General features: G+C 46.8%; 2 protein-coding genes across 3 annotated transcripts in view; both read left to right on the top strand.

Annotated features, from left to right (window-relative positions):
- The window catches only part of Notch3 (notch receptor 3), a 41356-nt gene extending 36551 nt beyond the window's left edge, over nt 1-4805 (top strand). Inside the window, exons 32-33 of the mRNA XM_076919637.1 lie at nt 907-1004; nt 2765-4805. Coding sequence (XP_076775752.1) covers nt 907-1004; nt 2765-3805 — 1139 coding nt within the window. The 3' untranslated portion in view covers nt 3806-4805. The remainder of the gene's footprint in view (nt 1-906; nt 1005-2764) is intronic.
- Nucleotides 4806-13122: 8317 nt separating this feature from the next.
- On the top strand, nt 13123-18922 carry LOC143435919 (olfactory receptor 10T2-like). Of its 2 annotated transcripts, XM_076919639.1 has the most exons (3): nt 13344-14207; nt 16099-16998; nt 17427-18922. In XM_076919639.1, exons 1-3 carry the CDS (start codon nt 14205-14207, stop codon nt 17508-17510), a joined length of 987 nt encoding a protein of 328 aa, XP_076775754.1. In that variant the 5' UTR covers nt 13344-14204; the 3' UTR covers nt 17511-18922. The 2 variants fall into 2 exon arrangements, with proteins under 2 accessions (XP_076775753.1, XP_076775754.1); XM_076919638.1 differs by lacking the exon at nt 13344-14207 and adding an exon at nt 13123-13311 and having other exon boundaries at nt 16099-18922.
- The last annotated feature ends 439 nt before the right edge of the window (nt 18923-19361 follow it).

Below are 19361 nucleotides of genomic sequence, written 5' to 3'. Positions count from 1 at the left end.
AATTCCAGTGCCAGAGAATCTGATAATCTGATGCTCTTTATTGCCTCTGTGGACACTAGGTGCACAGACACACATGCAACAAATCACCCCTACACACACACACACACACACACACACACACACACACACACAGGTCTATACATTCCAATTTTCATGATAGAACAGCAAATGCTTTTAGCCAGTCTCTATTTCCTTGATGGTATCCTTGGAAGACAAGAGTTTCAGTTTTAGTGATGAGTTGTTTATTTTGTTATTGCTGAAATTCCCTCTTATGTGGGTTTTGGGGCTAGAACTCAGGCCTTCAGGTGTGTACAGTAAGCACCTTTGCCCACTGAGTCATCTTGTTGGTCCTAGGTTGTTTTGAATCAGTTTAACATGCACACTCATGCAGAGGGCACTCCTTGGTCCGAGGAGTGCTATAGTTCTGTACATACTCAGACCTACCCATAGGAGCTCAGATACTCAGGGTGTGCCTGCAACTGTCCTTCGTGCTGCCAGCCCATTTTTCTTTTCTTCTCTCTCTGTCCCTCCATGTCTCTCCCTCTCTCTCTCCCTCTCTTCCTCTGTTCCTCTCTCTTTCTCTCTCCTTCTCTCTCTCCCTCTCTTCCTCTGTTTCTGTCTGTCTGTCTGTCTGTCTGTCTCTCCCTCCCTCCCAGATTTATTTATTTTATGTATACTATACACTGTAGCTGTCTTCAGACACACGAGAAGAGGGCATCGGATCCCATTACAGATGGTTGTGAGCCAACATGTGGTTGTTGAGAATTAAACTCAGCTCCTCTGGAAGAGCAGCCAGTGCACTAACCACTGAGCCATCTCTCCAGCCCCTGCCAGACCATTTCTACACACTTCTGCCTGTCCTGTAATGGAGAACCTGACATGACTCTGCTGTTCATCTCCTTACAGGGAAATCGGCCTTACACTGGGCTGCAGCCGTGAACAACGTGGAGGCTACCTTGGCTCTGCTGAAAAATGGAGCCAACAAGGACATGCAGGACAGCAAGGTGAGCCCTTGGGCCAGTAGTGCTACAGGCCTTGTATGTTGGTGGCATCCATCTTGCGTGCAGTCGGCTTTCAGGAGTGGGACTCTGGCCTGAAGGCTGTGAGAGCAGAGCAAAGGAAACACTCTGTAGTGGTCACTGTGTGACCTTGAGCTCAGTGTCCCCAATGTGACTGCAGAAACAGTAGTGTCCACTCCAGCTGAGCTTCAGCAAGCTTACTCATTTGTCAGGCACTCAGCAGAGTCTCGGGGAAAGGGAAGTGTTAGGGTGACTGTGAGAAAACTTGCCAAAGGGCCGGCCCATAATCTACCTTATCTGTTACATATTAAGTGTGTGGTGGTCAGGAGACGGCTTACAGGAGTCAGCTCCCTTCTGCTGATTAGGTCCTGTTGCTTGACTTGGGTCATCAGCCACCTTGATCTGTGAACCCATGTCACTGACCCTTCCTTTAAAAAAAATATACATAATATATATGTTTATGCGTATATTATATATAAATAATATATACATGAAAATTATATATAAATGAAATATGTATAACTTTCTTTTTTTCTTTCCTTCTTTCTTTCTTTTTGAGATTGGCTTCCTACCTCAGGTTGGCCTTGAACTCACAATTCTTATATTTCTACTACCTAAATGCTGGTGTATGCTCTCATGTCTGGCTATTTTTTTCATGATGTATTTTATTTATTTATTTATTTATTTATTTTAAAGACTTATATGAGTACACTGTAGCTGTCTTCAGACACACCAGAAGAGGGCATTGGATCCCATTACAGATGGTTATGAGCCACCATGTGGTTGCTGGGAGTTGAACTCAGGACCGCTGGAAGAACAATTAGTGTTCTTAACCACTGAGCCCCCAATGTATTTTATTTTTAAATAGTGTGTGCGTGTAGTTATGTAGACATGAGTTGCAGGTACCCTTAAAGCAAGAAGAGGGTGCTGACTTCCTCTAGAGCTGCAGTTCCAGGCAGTTGTGAGCTGCCCATGTGGGTACCAGGGATGGAACTCAAGTCACCAGGCTGAGTGACAAGTGTGGTTACCCATTGTGCCATATTCTCAGCCTTTACAAAGTAGTTTCCTTCTCTTTTTGAGATTAGGTCTTACTGGTTACCTTAGCAGAAGCTGACCTCAAACTCTTGTTGGGTCTTCTGCCTCAGCCTCCCAAGTGCTGGGATTATAGGCTCTGCTCACGTTCTCTTTGTCTCTGTCTCTCTGTCTGTCTCTGTCTCTGTCTGTCTCTCTGTCTGTCTCTCTGTCTCTGTCTCTCTCTGCCTCTCTGTCTGTCTGTCTCTCTGTCTCTGTCTCTCTCTCTCTCTCTGTCTCTCCATGTCTCTGTCTTTTCCTCCCACCCTCCCTTCCTTTTTTTAAAGACAAGGACTCACTTTATACACCAGGCTAGCCTGGAACTAGAACTCACAGAGAACCATTAAAGGTGTGTTTCACCAGCAGAGCCCCAACACCTGGCTTTTAAAACTTTTATAACTCATTGCATCAATATGCAATTTGTTTTGATGACTGGGAAGTTTTGATACCCCTTTAAATAAATTTTGTGCCTAAGGTAAGTCCTGGCCAGGATGTGCCTGCTACAGGGACATCTACAGGGAGAGCTTGTTTCTTCAACAGAGCTGGGATCCAAACCCAGGCCCATTTATTTTTAGGGTATCAACTCTTAGTTCTCAGGCTGCCCTAGGGATTAGAAAGCTAGGTGTTGGCCAGAGTGACTGACCTCTGTGGGTTCTGCCCCTCCCTCACCTCAGGAGGAGACACCACTGTTCTTGGCCGCCCGTGAGGGCAGCTATGAGGCTGCCAAGCTGCTGCTGGATCATTTTGCCAACCGGGAGATCACAGATCACTTGGACAGGCTGCCTCGGGATGTGGCCCAGGAGCGGCTGCACCAGGACATTGTGCGGTTGCTGGATCAGCCCAGTGGCCCCCGCAGTCCCGCTGGTCCCCATGGCTTGGGGCCATTGCTCTGCCCACCAGGGGCTTTCCTTCCAGGCCTCAAAGCGGTGCAGTCTGGGGCCAAGAAGAGCAGGAGGCCTCCTGGCAAGACCGGTGTGGGGCCACAGGGAACTCGGGGTCGAGGCAAGAAGCTGACACTGGCCTGTCCAGGCCCCCTGGCAGACAGCTCTGTAACACTGTCACCGGTGGACTCGCTGGACTCACCACGGCCTTTCGGTGGGCCCCCTGCTTCCCCTGGAGGCTTTCCCTTGGAGGGTCCCTATGCCACCACAGCTACCGCTGTGTCCTTGGCACAGCTGGGTGCAAGTCGGGCGGGTCCTCTGGGGCGCCAGCCTCCTGGGGGCTGTGTGCTCAGCCTTGGTCTGCTCAACCCTGTGGCTGTTCCCCTCGACTGGGCCCGGCTGCCTCCACCTGCCCCTCCAGGGCCCTCATTCCTGCTGCCCCTGGCTCCGGGACCCCAGCTGCTTAACCCGGGAACCCCAGTTTCTCCCCAAGAGCGGCCTCCACCTTACCTGGCTGCTCCAGGACATGGAGAGGAATACCCTGCAGCAGGGACCCACAGCAGCCCCACCAAGGCCCGCTTCCTGCGGGTTCCCAGCGAGCATCCTTATTTGACTCCATCTCCTGAGTCCCCAGAGCACTGGGCCAGCCCGTCCCCTCCCTCTCTCTCAGACTGGTCTGACTCAACACCTAGCCCAGCAACTGCTACCAGTGCCACAGCAGCTGGAGCCCTGCCTGCTCAGCCACACCCCATATCTGTTCCCTCCCTCCCTCAGTCCCAGACTCAGCTGGGGCCCCAACCAGAAGTCACCCCCAAGAGGCAGGTAATGGCCTAAGTTCTTGGATCTTGGAGGGGTGTTGAAGTGACACCCCTCCGTGGCTTCTTCCCCCCCCCCCACTTTTAATCTTACTTTCATCCCTTTATCTCTGTACCAGCCTTCCTGAACCTGTCTTGTAGTGTGACCGAGTTGGTCACCAGCCCAGACCCCCAGTCTTCCTTTATTTATAGTGGGTAGGGGCTGACCTCCCACCATCTCGGCCCTCTGAGGGGTCTGGGACCTCCTCTTGATTCCTCTCCCCGCCTTCCTTTTCTTTTTTCCTCCTTTTCCTTCTCATTTTCTCACACTCTGACATGAGTTATTATTTTTTTCTTTTTTACATTTTGTATAGAGACAAATTCATTTAAACAAACTTATTATTATTATTATTTTTTACAAAATATATATATGGAGCTGCTCCCTCCCCCCACCCCTGCAAATCCCTCCAGCGCCCCCGTGGGGCTGAGTCTGTGGGCCCGTTTGGCCAATCCGGACTCTGTGTACCGAGTACACAGATATGACTGGGGTCCCGCGTACTGAGTATGTGGCCCTGGTATGTACCAAGTAGCCAGCCTTGGGCACACCCTCCCCTGGGGTCAGGGGACACTTGGGAGCCTCCATCCCCTTCCCATCCTTCTTCCTCACTTCACTGCATTCCAGATAAGACTTATAGGCTCACTAGGAAAGGGGTCTTTCCTGCCCAAAGCCTCCACTCCAGGCCCACCTCCCGGAGCCTGGCTCATCTTTTAGGGCCTGGGGACGGGGCGGGGCATGTCAGGGGAGATGTATTTTGTATGCATTCCACTTCTGAGTGTAACTACAGGGCTGGAGGTGGGAGTGGCGCTCCCCCTTCCTGTTAGTCCCTTGGCTCAGCCTCACTGCCTAATAGAAATGTTTTTAGGCTGTTTTTATAATATGGCACCTGGTCACAGTCTGTTGTAGCTGAATTCCCAGGTCCTGCACTGTACAAGCCTCACCTTCCCAGTTCCCTTACCACCTAATAAAGGAATAGTTAATATCTGAGTGTCTGATTTCTGTGCAAGGCCCAGAGTGGGCGTTTCTGGGTCTCTGCCTCCACAGGGCTAACTTGAACTCCCATCTTGGGGCAAAGCCATGTGCTTTTCCAGTTCACCCTTGATCTTTTTTTCGGTCAGGTGTCTAGCTTCTTGTCTGTTGCTTTAAGCAAATACCTATCAGAAAACAAACCTAGGGGACAGAGAGTTTTTTTCTAACTAAAAATTCCAGGTTATAGTCCAACTTTGTGAAGAAGAGACAAGAATTTAAAAAAGCTAGTTATATTACACCAGTCAAGAGCAGAGAGACAGAAATGAATACATGTATACTTGTTTCTCTGTGTTTAGCTGGATTTTTACACTCCTACGCAGTTTTGAAACCCTTGCTTAGGGAATGATGCCACCCACAGTAGGCAGTATCTTCCCACAACAATTAATAAATCCATTAATTAAGACATGCTTTTCTAATCTCCTAAGATATGCTTTCAGGTCAACTTGATGCAGACAAGTTCTCTTCCCAGGTGCTTTTGTAATCTTTCTGTCATTTGATGATGTCATTGTTACTAAGCATCATATCAGGTAATTCCTTTTTTTGGATCTTGTTTGATAATTGCCTTAAGGAACCAGTAGAGTAACTCAAAACAAAACAAAAATAGATATATCAAAAGAAAAAAAAAACCCACAAACCCAATAGTGTTTTTTGAGAACTTACTTTTTTCCTTTAAAAAATTTATTATTTTTATCATTATTATTGTTGTTGTTGTTTGAGACAAGATTTTCCTGTATAGCTATGGCTGTCCTGGAACTCTGTAGACCAGGCTGTCCTTAAACTCACAGATATCCACCTGCCTCTGCCTCCTGAGTGCTGGAACCAAAGGTGTGCACCACCACTGCTCAGAGTGGGATAAATTTAAGGGTGGGTAGGTTTGCAGAAGCATAGATTTTGTTTGCAATTTATGTGCTTTAGTATATGTGTGTGTCTTGAGTATGTGCTGGAGGGGTGTATACCTGTGTATGCAGGTGCAAGTGCACTGTGTGCACATGTGGGAGCCAGGGGTTCATGTCATGTGCCTTTATCAGTCTCAACCCCTGCCTTCTGCACCCCCACCTCCCCATAGATAGTCTCTTACTGAAACTGGGGCTTGAGAGCTTCTACTAGCCTGGGTGGCCAGGGAGCCCCAGGATCTGCCTGACTCTGTCATGCAGAGCTAGAGTTATACACACCTAGCTTTTACATGGATCTGGAGTCTGAATGCAGGCATTCATCCTTACAGAAACTCCTTTGCCTGCTGAGCCATCTTCTTTCTTTCTTTTCTTTCTTTCCTTCTTTCTTTCTTTCTTTTCTCTCTCTCTCTCTCTCTTTTCTTTTTTTAATTTTTTATTTGATTAATTGTTTAGGTCAAATTACAAAGTAATGGGCCCAGCCCATTATGGGTGACTCCATCCTTGGGCTGTTGGTTCTGGGTTCTATTAGAAAGCTGGCTGAACAAGCCAGGAGGAGCAAGCCAGTAAACAGCACTCCTCCATGGCCTCTGCACCAGCTCCTGCATCAGGACCCTGTCCTACCTGAGTTCCTGTCCTGCTGTCCTTCAATAGGGAGTAGCAATGTGGAAGTGTAAACCAAAGAAACCCTCTCCTCCCCAGGTTGCTTTGGTCATGGTGTTCCATCACAGCAATAGTAACCTTAACTAAGACACATGCGCACAGTGGGGGAGTGAGTGGGAGGAAAGGGGAGGGGGAGGGAGGGGAAAAGGGAGAGCTAGGGAGGGAGGAGGGGGACAGGTGGTTGTTGCATATCTGAAGCTATACTCAAGGAGAAGGCAGGATTATGCTGGGTTTGAGGCCAGCCTGGGGTAAAGAGTTCAAGACTAACTTGGCTACTATAAGGACAATGTCTCAGAAACAAAACAAACAGAAATCCAAAGAACAAACAAACAACTGCAACAAAGATTAGAGCTCACTTCTAAAACGAGACCACTTTGATGAAGGTGGGTGGAGAAGTGGGCGGGGGGGGGGGGGGGGGGGGAGCATGGAGGTCCACACCATGTCTGCCCACATGGTGCCATGCTTCCCATCATAACAATGGGATACATCTCCCAAACTGAAAGCCAGCCCCAATGAACTGTTTTCCTTTATAAGAGTGAGACCACTCCCTCACCTCATCAATCCATCAGCAGTTCAGTTCACTGAGGCAGAGCCCTCATGGTCCCATCATCTCCCAAGGGCTCCATCTCTGAATCCTGCTACACGGGCCAGCAATCCCTCACCATGAGAGCTTTTTCAGGGTGTTTGAGATAAAAATGATGATTTGTGGGATCAGCCTTCAACAAATCAGAGCATGGCAGTTTTGGCACACACACCCTAGCCTCCTTGCCCGTCCCTAAGGTAGGTTGGTTCACCATCCTTTAAAGGATCTCCCCCCTATCCCGCTTCCACACATCCTACACTCCCCCCCCCACCCCCCCAGTTACCGCCAGGGTTTCATGTAGTCCAGGCTGGACTCAAATTCAGTATGTAGCCAAAGCTGGTCTTGAACTCTTAATTGAAGATCTCTGTGTAGAATTCCTTGCATTTGGATCCTTGGCCCAAGAAGTCCACCTTTAGCCATGTGTGTGAGTAAAGAAAGTCCAAGGAGTTAATGTTGAAAAAAAAAATGCAATGACACTCAAGCAAGGACCGAGCATTTATTCCTGAGGGCTGTGCACATGAAGATTGTCACACACTCTGGCTTTATGTAAATGGAAGTATCGCATAGGGAAGCCCACTCTTGCACCTAGTATAGCCAACTTAATTGCAAGCACCTGTGAGACTCTTGTTTTTTCGGGAGGGGGTGTCCTGTAATGGTTGGGGTCTAGAAAGCTGTCTTAGTTGGGGTCTAGAAAGCTGTGATGGTTGGTGATGGAGCTAGGCCTCTGGGCATGTCTGTGGAGGATGACTTTGTGTTAACTGAAGTGGGAAGACCCACCCACTGTGACATCCCTTGGCTAGACTGTATAAGATTACAAGATTATAACAACTGTGGAAATGGAGCTGGTGGATTCAAAGATTCATGTGTGTATGACTTCACTGGCACTCTAGCTTGAGGTGTTTTATCTCAGCGGGCTTTGTTTTACCTCCCCACCCCCATATAGGTTAGGGTCACCCACACTCATGTCAACAACCCTAATAAAACTCACTGAGTCAGGAATAACAATGACAAAGAGACATGACAACAGAAAGGGAAGAGAGTCATTGGGAACACAGCTGAGCTTCAGCACAGGGGTGACATCACAGAAGAAGTGTTCCAGCTTGAACATACATGGACTCTGGGGATCTGATATGGTCTTCAGTTGCATGTGCACCTGTGTGCACACATACACAAAACTTGCATGCACACATACAGATTCACACACTCACACACACACTATACACCAATATACAGAAAATATAAAATCATTGAAAACAAAAAAGGAGAGAAAAACAGAGTAAGTTCTACTGACTACCATATCCTAATGCCCTTAATGAAGAAACATACTTTTATGTTGACCCAGAAAGCCAGATTCAAACACATAATTCAAGTTCCAATCTTTCGGAAAAATATTAAAGAAGCTAGGCATGGGGTTACTTCCTGCCTTTGACCACTTTCCCGGATGAAAGACATACACACAGTCTTTATATTTTAATATGCCTTAGGCAGCACAACAGCTGGCAGCTGCCTACACTCCTGATAGAATCGATCTCCTATCCATAACCTAAGGTATTACTTACTATGCTTCATCTGGGCTGCTCTTAGCTTCAAGCAGAGAGCCCTCTGGGCCATGTTGTCTTAGCCCAGAGGCCATGGTGACTTCTTGTTTCTCTATCCTATGGTCACTCTTTCTCCTTCATGTTCTTACTATCCCATCGTGGCTTCCTTTCTAAACTCTCTCCTTCCTTGTGGTTCCTAGCTCAGGGAAACCTAAACCCTGCCTATATCTCCTCTCCCCAGCTATTGGCTGCTGACATGTTTACTTACCAATTAGAATTAACTGGGGGCAGGGTCCCTTAGGCTACATGCAGACTCTAAATCTTACCATTTCAATAAAGAATAAAAGACAAAATTTCCTCACTAATCACCTTACCATTAATATTCTATGTGTAATGTTTGTCTGCATGTATGTATATGTATGTATATGAATGTATATGTATGTGTATGTATGTGTATGTATGTGTATGTATGTGTAAGCACTGTGTACATGCCCATTGCTCACAGAGACTCCTAGAATTTCCTGGAACTGAAGTTAACAGATAGGTTATGAGCCATCATATATGGGTGCTAGGAATGAATCCAAGTCCTTCGCAAGAGAAACAAGAACTCTTTAACTGTAGAGCCACCTATGTAGGCTCAAGTTCCATCATCCTGAAAGCTAAAAGAGCCTGGCCCAGAGCAAGTGAAAGAAGACCTGCACTCCTCAGCCGCTCACTTGGGGCCCACGAAATCTGCACCCAGTGAAGGTCCCAGTAGAGCGCTTGCCTGCAGGGGTTGCCTGTGGGTGCTGAGTTCAGGGACCTGCTAGTGTCATCTCCACTGTGACAGCAAGAGATCCAGGGTCCTTCCTGAGAAGTGTGGGAAGGCAGAGAGGTTGAAGTCCTAGGGAGACGGTCTGGTCCCTCCTTCCCTATTTCTTCTTATCAGGAATCTCTAAGTCTGGAGCCCCTCCCCTGAAGCTTCCAGCACTCACTGTACAAGATTCTGTGTGTGTGTGTGCCCATGTAGCTCTGGGCTGCATGACCATTTAGCCCCACACTCCCAAGCCCTCTTGTATTGCCACCATCTGTGTTCCAGGGTTCTATGTTTACAGTGTTCACAGTTGGAGGGGGCTCCCTCCTATTCCCTTCTGAGCGCATTAGAGATTCACTTGGACCCCACAAACTCAACCCAGAATTAGAATTAAACACCTTCAAAACAAGCTCCATGGAAAGATGTCACTGTTCAGACAATCTGAAAATTCCCTTCTTTTAATTATTTTTTATTTCTTCATAAGGTGGGGATGGGCAGGTGGTTTCTGCACCCAGAAGGTGACTTAATATAGATAGGACAGGTTCTCACATCCCTGTAAATGTCCCTCTCTGCCTAAGAACGGAGGTGCTGAGAACCCACATTCTCATATTCTGGGGTCCCTCGAGCTTCTGTCCCAGAGTCTCTCCAGTCACTAACAAGTCCTCCATAGCCAGGCTGGTGCTATGAGAGATTCTCTTTCCTGGAACTAGAGAGCCCAGGGCCTTTTCCCCTAGCATCTAAGCCTCAGAGCACGGAATGATTAATTGGAATACTCCTTTGAGGACTATTAATTTTGCTTTTATTCCCTCAGATGGAGGGAGGAGATGAGAGCTGTATCCAAGCTGTGTGGATACACTGCTTGGGCTGAACCCAGAGAGTTTCTTCCTCTGTTCTCATTATCCCCAGGCCTAGGTCTAGAGGCTTCTTGTCTCTGTACAATCTAAACTTCCATACTGACTGATTCATTCTGGCTTCTCTCGGCTTCTCACTGAATTGTTCTGTCTGGCTCATATTAACTTTGGCAGTATGTTCTAATCTTCTGACTCCTTCTCATTTTCTGGCTTGTTCTGTCTTCACTCGAGTTTAACTCACTTTCTCTGCCACCTATCTCTGTAAAACTGTTCTGCTAAAACTGCCACACACACACTCTCCCTCTGTGCTGCTCTAAAATAGCCTCTCTTCCTGTGCTGTTCTTGTGAGACCCGGGAATATCCTATCTCTGACCCATACTGTCAAGTCTTTTTCCGATTTGTTTCTCTGTCTGCCCCTCAACTAGACATCACTTTCAATCATGGCTACTTCCTTCTATAAACTAACCTTAGCTTAATGTTAGGGAATTAAAGGACAAGTCTGTATTTGAGCCAGATCATACTGTAATCCAGAGCATGTCTGCATTCCAGCTGGTCACACAGACCTAGATGGTCTTTGGATGTGATCTCTGGCCAGGGCAGCCATGTTTGTTTAAAATTCTTCTACAGAGGGCAGCCACAAATGCATTCCTAGCTCCAACAGTGCTTTCAATAATCTGTAGAGTGTCAACTCAGCAGGTCAAGGCTGCTTCTCCAGTATCCTATCTCTGTGGGAGGAAGTAGATGATTTAATGTTACTCAGGACATCAAAGCCTAATTCAGGGTCCTACAGCCCTCACATGCTTGCTCTTTTCAGGTATTTTTAGTCCTGTAAATAACCTCAGAACTCACTGGTTCACTAAGATAGACCTGGTTGGAATTATTTCTCCACGTTGCCAATGGCATCCCATATGGGATAAACTGACACTTACTTAAGTCTCTCCAGAAAAGTCACAACAACCAATGCCTGAGTAGAGACGGATAGAATCAGAGATGAGCTGAGGAGTGCAATGCCATGCCTGCTGAGACCTGTGGCTGCTGTCATCTCTGTGAAGGTGGAGAGTCCACAGAGGTCATCCTGGTACAGCTACCTTGATCTACCTGTTGTGGGATGTAGTATCTCCTCGCTGTAGTGGTGGCTGCACGCTCCCTGCCATGCATGATTGGACATGCAACTGAGACTTAGTTGTCTGACAGTAGGAATGAGCTCCTGATGGCTGGCTTATTCTTACTATGACTGGTAGTTGCTTATTTCTGTCTGAGATCCCTATTTAAGGGGAACCCCAAGATATCTGTCTTCCCTTATATGAAATGAAGTGTCAGGCATCCTTGATGAGTGGAATCTGCCACATGAATGAAGAGATGCCCCTGATACAAGTGAGACTGACATGTGCTGGCATCCTCCACCTTAGCCTCTAACCTGGTGGACAAATTGGATAGAAAAAAGGGTGAAATGAAAGTATCAGTTTGCATTTCTTTTTTAAAAAAGTTGTATTTATTCCCCAGTCTCTATTTCTCGTGTGTGTATGTGTGTGTGTGTGTGTGTGTGTGTCTGTCTGTCTGTCTGTCGGCATGTCTGTGTGTGCATGCATGAGCATGTGCATACATGCTCTTCCGGTCAGAGCTGATTGTCTCCTCTTACCATGAGGGCTTCTGAGACTGTACTCAGATCATCATGCTTGGTAGCAAGTTCCTTATCCCTCTCAGCCATTTTGCCAGTTTGGTTTGCACTTCTTGTAGCTAGGTAGGAGGTCAAAATGGAAATCAAATACAAGTTAGATCTGTGCTGAGGAGTCCTTTCTGGGATCCAAAAACTTGTAACCTATAGCAAGGTCACAGAGACTGAGGGAAAGAACATAGTAGAAGTAATAGAAGATACCTTGAAGGTCCAACCTTTACTAGAGAAGAAGAATTTACCATACAGACAAGGGCTCACCATATGGACAGGTTAAGATGCCTGTTGCCAAGTCTGATGACCTGAATTCAATCCCTATGACTCACATGGTGGAAGGACAAAACCATTATCTGCAACTTACCATACAGTATGGTATACTTGTGCACACATGCACACACACACACACACACACACACACACACACACACAAATAAACAAATATACATAAATATATAGATTTAAAAATTATATAATATATATATTTATTTGTTTGCTTTTTAGTTAGAGATCCTCTGTATAGTCCTGGCTGTCCTGGAACTCACTCTGTAGACCAGACTGACCTTGAGATCAACAAAAATTTTCTTTTAAAAAAATTAAAAAGAAAACATGCATCGAGGATGATAACAATGGACAATGAGGAAGGGAACACAGAAGATGTCCTTCTGTCCAACTTGTCATAGTGAGGAAGGGGAATCCACGATCTGACAGGCAAGACAGGAGCTCTAACCATGACCAGTATTAGGACACGGGCTGGAGAGATGGCTTAGTGATAGCTTAGTGGTTAAGAGCACTGGTTGTTCTTGCAGTGAACCTGTCTTGTATAGGTTCCATTCCCAGCACCTGCATGCATCACGACCGTCAATAACTCCAGTTCTAGGGGATCTAGTGCCTCATCTGACTTCTGTGTGCACACACTCAGTGTACACACATGCATGCAGATAAGAACACTCATATACATAGAATAAATCTTTTTTGCTTTTGATATTATAATATAGTTACAACATTTCTCCCTTCTCTTTTCCCCCCCAAACTCTCACAGACACCCCTCCCTGTTCTCCTTCACATTGTGGTCTCTTACTAATGGTTATTGCATGAATATATATATTCATGCAATGTATATATATATTCATATATATAATATATGTCTATGTGCAAATAGACACACACACAGACTCAGACACACACACACCTAATTATAACCTGTTTAGTCCATGTAATGTTACTTATATTTATTAGAGAGAGAGAGAGAGAGAGAGAGAGAGAGAGAGAGAGAGAGAGAGAGAGAGAGAAAGACAAGAGGAGAGGAGAGGAGAGGAGAGGAAGAGGAAGAGGAAGAGGAAGAGGAAGAGGAAGAGGAAGAGGAAGAGAAGAGAAGTATGGGTCTGCCAGAATCTGATCTGGAGCCTGGAGCAGAGGATGGACAGGAGATGGCAGCAGTGGGGGATGCTCTATGTAGTGAGCTGCAGCAGGTCAGAACATGTGTGGTTCTGAGGGGTGGGGAGAAGTTGCAGAGAGCATGGATGTGATGGTTTGAATGAAAATGGCTGCCAGGGACTCACAGGAAGTGGCATTATTGGAAATGTGGGTTTGTTAAAGTAGGTGTGGCCTTGGAGTAGGTGTGGCCTTGGAGTAGGTGTGGCCTTGTTGGAAGAAGTGTCCCTGTCATAGGTGGTGGGTGTTGAGGTTTCAGATGCTCAAGCCAGGCCCAGTATCATTCTGTTCTTGCTGCCTGCAGATCCAGATGTAGAACTCTCAGTTACTTCCTACCTCTCTAGCAGCTGTCTGTCTACATGTGGTCATGCTTGCCCACATGATAATGGATTAAACCTCTGAACTGTAAGCCAGCCCCCGTTAAATGGACATGGTGTCTCTTCACCCTAACTAAGATGTTTAGTGACTAAAGAAAATAGCTAGAAAGAACAGAAGTGTGGAGGCTGTGGGACTCTAAATGAGTCCTGAGCAACCCAAGTGACAACATCAAATCATCTACAACATCAAATCATCTACTTTTTTTCTCCCACAGAGGCAGAGTCTTTGGGAAGTAGCCTTGACCAGCTGAGGTGACACTCCCTGTAGATCATCACTGTTGGAGTTAGGGATTCATTTGTGACTGCTGTCCCCAAAAGAGGATCCAGATAATTTCTTCCCTACTCAGAGGCTTAGGGCTGGGTCCTGGGGAAAAAGACTCCAGGGTCTCTAGTCCTGGGAGAGAGAGTACTTCTCATAGCACGAGCCTGGCCCTGGGAGGCTTGTTAGTGACTGCAGAGCTTCTGGGACAGAAGCTCCAGGGACCCCAGAATATGAGAATGTAGGTCTCAGCCCCTCCCTTCTTAGGCAGAAAGGGTAAGAACCTTTCATAGCCATGGTAAGTTCCATTCTGGCTACAGAAGCCACCTGCCCATCCCCACCTTAGGGAGAGGTCTCAAAATGAATGAAGTGAGGGAAAATTTTCAGATTGAACAGTGACATCTTTCCATGGAGCTTGTTTTGAAGGTGTTTCCTTCCAATTTTGAGCTGGGTCTGCATTGTCCAGGAGAATCTGTAAAGTGCTGAGAGGGAACAGGAGGGAGGCTCTTCCAGCTCTGAACACTGCAGACACAGACCATGTGCACAGGCGGTGCTGAGACAAAAGAGGAGAGGGCTTGGGAGTGTGGGGCTAAATGGTCATGCAGCCCAGAGCTAGATGGGCATGCGTGCGCACGCACGTGTGCACATACACACACACACACACACACACACACACACACACACACACACACAGAATCTTGTAGAGTGAGTGCTGGAAGCGTCAGGGGAGGGGCTCCAGACTTAGAGATTCCTGATGAGAAGAAATAGGGAAGGAGGGACCAGACCGTCTCCCCAGGATTTCTAGCTCTCTGCCTTCCCACACTTCTCAGGAAGGACCCTGGATCTCTTGCTGTCACAGTGGAGATGACACTAGCAGGTCCCTGAACTCAGCACCCACAGGCAACCCCTGAGGCAAGCGCTGTTCCAGGATCTTTGTTGGGTGCAGATTTCATGGGCTCCAATTGAGCAGATGAGGCATGCAGGTCCCATCCAGTGAGTCCTTGGACATCTTGGTCTTCCTGTGTAAGAAGTGGGAACATAAACCTGGTCCTGTGTTACAGCATGTCTCAGCCCGGTTCTTTTAGCTGTCAGAATGCTGGTGCCTTGAGCTCTGTGTTCGAATTGGGTTTCCAGTTCATTGGGAAGATATGTCCCAATGCAAGGCCTTAGAATGCTGGTAGTCTAGCCACACGCAGGATTTCCTGTTCTCAGTCTTTGGGTTGGGGACGTGGTCACAGCACTGTTTGTCAACTTTGAGTTCATAGGAGTTATCGGTGAGTTCACAGATGAGGCTCAGAGGGGTGCAGCCAGCTTCCAGGAGTCTGGGGATTCAGGTCCCCACCCGTGAACAGCGAGCATTCTTCCCCCCCGATCATCTCCTCAGCCCGGTCCTGCACCTTTCTTGGCTGCCTGCCTTCCCTGCTTCATTTCTTTCTCCACACACTGTTGGGTCATGACTTCTCATCTAGGATCCGTCTCTAGATTTAAATGAGCCAGCTATAGCCTTAATGCCTTCCTTCCCCAGCTAAAGATCTTTACTTTGTGTCTATGGCTATATTGCCCTGAGTGTGCCTGGCCTTGTTTGTTCTCAGAAGCTAAGCCATATTAGATTTCTTGATACTTGGATGGGAGACCTAGGAATACTGGGTGCTGGAGGCTTAAATTTTTTTTGCTTTGTGATTTTTAAAGATTTATTTTGTGTGTGTGTGTGTGCCACACACTATTGGATCTAAAAAGCAAGGTTTCATCCTCTGAAAGAGGAGAAAGTTCTCTAAATCAGAGTAGTTTCTTCAGGCCCTGACTTATAAATTATTTTTCTTTCTTTTGTTTTTATTTCATGTCTGTGTATACCTCTCTCCTCTATCTCCTCTCTCTTTTCTTGCCCCCCTCCCCTCTTTTGAGACAAGGTTTCTCTGTGTAGCCCTGGCTATCTAGAACCTACTCTGTAGACCAGGATGGCCTCTAACTCAGAGATCTGCCTGTCTCTGTCTTTACTGGGATTAAAGGCCTGTGCCAATACCACCTGGTTAATTCTTCTTATATGTTGAGGAGACACCTTTGCTGGATGGGTAATAACTGATGTTTTCCAAGTCCCTCTGTCTTGTCTGCAAACCAGTACAAACCCCACACATGACGCCTAGCCATGCCTCACTGCCTTGCCTTGTTCCTGTAACCCTGTCTCCTCTCAGGCTCCCGAGAAGCAGCAGGACAATAGGACCTGGCTGGTGACAGAGTTTGTCCTGGTGGGATTCTCCAACCTCCCAGAACTGAGGCCCACTCTTTTCATCTTGTTCCTCCTCACCTACCTGGTCACACTCAGTGGCAACGCCACCATCATCACCATCATCCAGGTGGATCGCACTCTCCACACACCTATGTACCGCTTCCTGGCCGTGCTCTCCTTCTCTGAGACCTGCTACACACTGATCACAATCCCCAATATGCTGGCTCATTTGCTGATGGAGAGCCAGGCCATCTCCATCGCAGGCTGTCGGGCCCAGATGTTCTTCTTCCTAGGCTTGGGTTGCAGCCACTGTTTCCTCCTTACCCTGATGGGTTATGACAGGTATGTGGCCATCTGCCACCCCTTGCGCTACTCTGTGATCATGAGACCCACTGTTTGCCTTTGTTTGGGAGCCTTGGTTTTCTGCTCTGGTTTCTCAGTGGCCTTGATTGAGACCTGCATGATCTTCTCCTCGCCCTTCTGTGGCACAGGTCACGTGGAGCACTTCTTCTGTGACATTGCCCCTGTGTTGAAGCTCAGCTGTGCTGAGAGCTCGCACAAGGGGCTTGGCATCTTCTTCCTGAGCATCCTCGTGGTGCTGTTCTCCTTCCTCCTCATCCTCCTCTCGTACGCCTTCATCGTGGCTGCCATCCTGAGGATCCCTTCTGTGGCGGGTCGGCGCAAAGCCTTCTCCACCTGCGCGGCTCACCTCACGGTGGTCATCGTGCATTTTGGCTGTGCCTCCATCATCTACCTGAGGCCTGACTCTGGGGCAAACCCCTCCCAGGACCGCCTGGTGGCAGTGTTCTACACAGTGGTGACACCTCTGCTGAATCCTGTGGTATACACCCTGAGGAACAAGGAGGTGAGGGTAGCCCTGAGGAAGAACCTGGCGCGGGGCTGTGGAGGATTTAAGTAAGAACTTGTATGTGTTGTATGAGCTTCTTTAATAATTAATACAGACATATTTAAAAAGCAAGAACTTCACCCTGGAACTGTAGTTTCCTACTGGGAAAACAGAAGGCAATCCTGTGCTAGATGAAATAACTTCTGTTATTTGCCTGAGACAATGTAACCACAATAAAGGGGCCTCATCTTTGTCATGGGTTCTTGTACTTGACATAGTGCAATGCGCTCTGCAATGCCTAACACTTGCCAGTGGAGGGCGCGCTGGGACGGCAGGCAGAGGGCAGTGTTTTCTTCTTTAACATTTTTAATTTTATTAATGTTATTAAAATTTTAGTTTCTTATTTTTCTGAGCAATGTATTTTATTATAATCTTTCTCTTCCCAGATCCTCCCTATGTCCTCACTCACTCAGCGTCATGTTAGTGATCTCCCAACAGAGAGCAGTGTGGAAGAAAAACTGTGGGTCTAAAATTTTATTTGAGAACGTCATACATGAAAACTACTACACGTACATCATTTCCATTTTCCAGTGCACCCCAGTGTCCACACAGAAGCTGTAACCAGGAGAGGAGGTGAGGACCACAGGCCAGTGGTGTAGCTCAGTGGGAATGCAGGCCCAGTACATGCAAGGCCCCAGGCAGGTTTTATTTATTTTAATCCTCCCCCCCAGCTGTTCAAGACTGCCTTTTGGTCAGAATCACACATTTAAGTACGGATTTTTTAAAAAGTACTTTTAGTTTAGTTTTCCTTGTGTGTTTTTCAAGACAGGGTTTTTCTGCATAGTGTAGGCTGTTCTGGAACTCTCTCTGTAAGCCAGGCTCATGAACATGTGAAGATCCACCTGCCTCTGCTTCCTGAGAGCTGCTGGGATTAAAGGCACGTGCCATCTCTGCCTGGCTCAGAAAAATACCATTTAAATTAAAATTTGGTTATCATGTAAAATAATGGACTTTTAAAAAATTATTCTTCTCTCATATTTTACACTCTGATGCCTGTTTCCCCTCCCTCCTGTCCTCCCAGTCCCTCCTTCCCACCTCCCCTCTCTCCAGATCTGCCCCTCCTATACTGGATTTCTTGGCAGCATTTCATACATAAGTCTTGCTAAACTTTGTTCAACATTCATCCTCCTCCCCCACTTCTACCCCAACCCCTTAGCCCCATCTTGCTGGTCCCCTTTCTTCTCCAAAGTCTGCCTTCTGCTTTCAAGTCAGATGTACTTCATTGCTCTGTTTACCACCCCCAAAACTCGCATTCACTTGAGTGTGCATACACACACATGCACACATGCAAAGATAAAAGATCTTTTCCTCCCATCTCATGGCCCCATTTCTAGTAGCACAATGGGACAATCCCTTCTGTACACACACACGTGTTAATTTAAATATAGGGTCCACTCATGAAAGAAAACACATGGTACTTGTGTTTCTCAAAGTGTTCTTTAAAACTATTACTTAAGAAATGTGTATGAGTCTTATGCTTACATAGACATCCGTGTACCAAGTGTGTGTCTGGTACCCAGCAAGGCCAGAAGAGTTGGCCCTGGTTCTCCTGGATCAGCAGTTGTAGTCAGTTGTGAGCTGCCCAGTGGGTGCTGGGATCCCAGGACCTCTGGAAGAACAGCCAGTGCTCTTAACCACTGAGCCATCCCTCCAGCCCCAGAGTCAATTTTCTGAATCTGGCTTATTTCACTTAACGCAGTCATCTGTACTTCATGCATTTCCCTGTGTGTGCAATGATTTGCGTTTTCCTTATGGCTGAATGAAATCCCATTATGCATGGGTTCCAGTTTTCTTTACCCATTCATCAGTTGGTGGGCATTTAGTCTGGTTCCATTTCCTTGCTATTGTGAATAAAGCAGCAATAAACATGGATGTACAAGTATCTTTGTGTTATGTCTATCTAAGTCCTCCAAGTTTATGCCCCATGGTGGTACAGCTGTAAAACTTGTGTGTTGATTTCCACGGTGGCTATAGCAGATTCAGGTCCCACCACTAGTGTTGAGAATTCTTCTTTCCCCACATCCTTGCCAATATTTGTGACAGTGGTTGTCTTGGAGATAATTGTTCTGACCAGGGTAAGATGGCATTTCAAAGATGGTATTATTTTACATTTTCCAGATGGTTAAGAATGTTGAACACTTAAAGAGGGCATGAAAGGTCAGAGAAGATCTTGAGAAAAGACAGAGATAGAAAGAGAAAAAGGAGAGCTTGTACAAGAATTGGTCTTCAACCTCTCCATGATTGTTAACCCTACTTTCTTCCATCTTGGGATCATTAATTGGGTTACTTTTGCTTATTTCCTTTGGTCCCTGGGCCTTAAA

The sequence above is a fragment of the Arvicanthis niloticus genome, chromosome 22, assembly GCF_011762505.2.
Source record: "Arvicanthis niloticus isolate mArvNil1 chromosome 22, mArvNil1.pat.X, whole genome shotgun sequence".
NCBI lineage: Eukaryota > Metazoa > Chordata > Mammalia > Rodentia > Muridae > Arvicanthis > Arvicanthis niloticus.
This window is presented reverse-complemented; position numbering and strand designations above follow the sequence as displayed.

Excerpts from the sequence above, each read along its gene's own strand:
- LOC143435919 (XM_076919638.1), top strand. The coding sequence starts at position 13,219 with ATGGGTCTGCCAGAATCTGATCTGGAGCCTGGAGCAGAGGATGGACAG. Across the intron at positions 13,312-16,098 it reads TATGTAGTGAGCTGCAGCAG|GCTCCCGAGAAGCAGCAGGA; the intron begins GTCAGAACATGT and ends GTCTCCTCTCAG.